A 3,687-nucleotide genomic window follows, 5' to 3' on the forward strand; every position below is an offset into this window, starting at 1 on the left:
CTTTCCCTATTGAATGTCTTTCCAAGTGTCACAGCTACAAGGTGATGCAATCCTTTTGCCACAGAACCTCAGAAACTAGAGAAAGCCTGAAAACAGGCAGTTGAATTACTCGGGAAAGTTTGAAGAAACACAGGGTACATTTTTTTCTGAAGCCAACTGTTGTTGATTAAGATTAGCACACTTAACTTGTGCTCTCAAGAAAACCGAAATTGTCTCTAATTAAAAATACCAAGTAATAGATACATCTGTAATTACACTAAGTTTCTAGGAATGACATTTTGCTCCTTCCTTCTATATTTATAATCTTTAAGCTAAGAGACATATGAATTTAATTAAAAGTCACTTGGTTTACTTTGAAATAAAATATTTGTTTTATCCTCCTCTTGTAGCTAAATTCATGTACTGATATCGAACAAGATGTACTAAGTGAATGCTTAGCTATACAACAGCTCCACACATCTTCACAACACATTTTGGATGGGAAATGTGGTAGATCTGTAGGTCATCACGATTTAATTACAGGTAAGAATACGTCTGCTAATAACTATGGTGCTAAATATGTCATATAATACAGGATTTAAAACAGAAAAGTTTATGCATCTGATTTGTCACTATGGAAGATGAAAAAAAAAAGCAAACCAACAAATAAAGTGAAATAATTCTGTGAGTTGTTTGCTAAGGTCTCACTTTTTATTTTGCAGAGTTAGTCAGCCAAACAGCTCCTATTAATTTCATGTGAAGGGGGTGGCAGCCCTGCTGAAAGTCAGGCTTTTATCCATTTGTGCTCTTTTAAAAAGTTTGCCTTGGCATCAGCAGAATGCAGGTGCCTGAGCTTTGTGAAAGCCAAATGAGTGCTCCAGCAAAGTCAAAGGCACGCAGCAATGAGGTTTTCCAGCGCTTCAGGAGCAGCAGAAAAGCCGATGAGGCTGTGTGTTATTATCATGCACTGTGTGATTATAACAAATAATATGGTGATGTATGAATGCAGAAAGAGCTTGAATTTGAAATGTCAAACATGTTGTTTCAATTATCTTTTCTAGTATTTAATCCGTCTTTCATTCCTTCTTGTCTGTCTTTTCTTTCCTTCTTGTGGTTTGAACAAGAGCTGGCCCCTTGCAGGGACCTTAAGCCATTATACACATTTTATAGGAAGAGAAAAAGATGCTTCCATTCCCTTCTGCTGAAAGTAAGATCTAGATTCACAACTTTTGAACCTCAGCAGCAGATCCGGAATCAGATATAGCAATCTCAGGTTCTTTATTTAGTCAGCTGGAAGAGGAACTCTCAAAGGCTATCAGTGGAATTGTCTGCCTCACCCTGTGAAGGCACCTGCCTCCCTCCACTGTCTCTAGAGGTGAGAGTGGGGAAGCTTTCACTTAGCCATTTTCACACTCAAATCTCTTTCTGTCCATGTCACTCTTTAGCCTCTTTTCTATTTTCCATGTTTATTTTATGCGTAGCTTCAGCAACATCACGTATCAGTGAGTTGCAAAGCCCACACTTTGTTGAAAAAATACTTCCCTTGATTAATTCGACATGTGCAACTTCCAGACGATGCTCAGTGAGAAGAATATGCACACTGACTCTTACTTAGGTCTGCTTTGGTGGAACATGCTTTCAGAGAACTGTTCATGTTACTGCCTTTGAAACTTCTAGCTCTGTAACATCCATTTTGGGGTGGGATAACCAACACTACACACAAAGTTCCAGATTATGCCATTCACATGATTTGTAAGCCATCAACATCACTTTTCCTTCTGTCATTCCCTGTCACGTTCCAGATGCATCCCAGTATCTTACTCGTTTTTTAATGGCAGCTGCATTTAGAAATAGGATGGATATATGGCAGCATTTACTATCTAGTACTTTTTATGGTCTGGAGCTTTTTCATTCTATAATTGTTTAAATAATAATGTGTATTATACACAGTTTTGGACAGACTTTTCCTAATTTGGGGGCAGGAACGTGGAGTCTGGTACACCACATGCTAAGCCAAAGAGTGGAGGGCAGTTTGAATGATAGAGGCACAGACTGGTTTGGGTTGGAGGGGACCTTCAAAGCTCATCTGGTCCAACCCCTGCAGGGAGCAGGGACACCTGCACTCAGAGCAGGTTGCTCAGAGCTCCAAGGGCCAACCTGACCTGGAATGGTTCCAGGGATGGAGCTTCTCCCACCTCCCTGGGCAGCCTGGGCCAGGGTCTCACCACCCTCATTGTAAAACATTTCTTATGTCTTTTAATTTAAAACCATCAACCCTTGTCCTGTTGCTACAGGCCCTATTACAAAGTCTGTCCCAAACTTTTTCTCACAAGCCCCCTTTAAGTACTGGAAGGCTGCAGTAAGGTCTCCTGGAGCCTTCTCTTCTCTGGACTAACAACCCCAGCTCTCTCTGCCTGTCCTCACAGGAGGAAGTCTTCAGATTGCAGAGCAGAGCCAAGGTGAGACACAAAAGGCAGGGATGCCATTTCTGAAGACTACTTTCAAACTTGGTCAATATTAGAAAATGTTCAGTACTATTAAAATCCAAAATTATTCATAAAATGATTTAGCTTAGAGCTAAATTAATCTATCTTGATCTAAGATGAACTTTATCCTCTTTCAGTTATACTGTGGAGGAGAGGCTTGACTTGGTATTACTAAATGTGTTTTAAATTGATTTAATAACAGAGTACGAGCTTTCCAGGCAAACCCTAGCTTGTTTCTGTTGAGGCTTAGAGAAATCCAATGGTAACCTGGGATTAGAAAACAAAAATTCCTTGCAACAAGAGGAGAGCTGATGCACTTGATCAATATCTTTGTAAGAGCAACGTAATAAATTACCAAAAATTACTCAGGCAAGAATCTCCTGCTTTTTTTCTTAAAAATAAAAGCAAAAAATGCATCCTGCTGGACATCTCCCATCCTCCTTTGTAGTTTCAGTTGCACTAAAATGCTGGAATGTAACTGGTGAACAGAATGGAGTAGAAAGGGAAATAACCCATCATTCTAACATTGGTCCCCTGGGAGTCTGCACTCACGGTTATACGTGGCTCCTCGAAAAGTGGCAGAAAGCTGGCGGGACTTGGGGGATTATTTCTCTGCCTTTGTCGTCTGCACTCTGTAACATCTGGGAGGGCAGCACGTGACCTCTGCCCTCCACCCCTGACAGTTCGGCATAGCTGGACCTCTTGGCCTCTCGCTTCCAGGCAGGACAGGAAAGACCAGTGATGCTTCCCTCAGAACAAGCTGCACGTAACAACCTCAGAAATAGCCTCAGATTTCAAGTGACAATAATAAAACAGGAAAAAAGTTATTAGCTTACATATAAACAGCCCATCCCTAGCCTCTCAGTGTCATTTCTGAGAACCTCTTGTGAAATTAAGGATTTTATCTATCAGTAACAATGGCTTTCTCTGATACGACTTCTTTGCTGATCATATCAATCCATCACCAGGACGTGGTAAAAAACCTAGTAAATCTTCCCTGAGTCTTCCATCAGGTCACCCTATATGAGACCCCATCACAGCACAGCATGAAAAAGTGCCAGGGAAAATAAATCAAGATTTGAAAGACTGTTTTACAGTGAAACAGAAGTTGCTTCATACTATGTGTGGTACAGTTCCATAGGCAAAACTGTTCCTCTGATGTTATTTAGGGCGTATAAGCTACAGCACTGATCCATACAGAATGGAAGCATAAGGACATTCC

General features: G+C 40.7%; 1 protein-coding gene across 1 annotated transcript in view; it reads left to right on the forward strand.

The window, feature by feature from the left end:
- Positions 1 to 3,687, forward strand: part of GLIS1 (GLIS family zinc finger 1) — a 109,047-nt gene that overhangs the window by 74,480 nt on the left and 30,880 nt on the right. Inside the window, exon 5 of the mRNA XM_010132065.1 lies at positions 390 to 522. Coding sequence (XP_010130367.1) covers positions 390 to 522 — 133 coding nt within the window. The remainder of the gene's footprint in view (positions 1 to 389; positions 523 to 3,687) is intronic.

This window comes from Buceros rhinoceros, unplaced genomic scaffold (assembly GCF_000710305.1).
Source record: "Buceros rhinoceros silvestris isolate BGI_N320 unplaced genomic scaffold, ASM71030v1 scaffold8482, whole genome shotgun sequence".
Lineage (NCBI taxonomy): Eukaryota > Metazoa > Chordata > Aves > Bucerotiformes > Bucerotidae > Buceros > Buceros rhinoceros.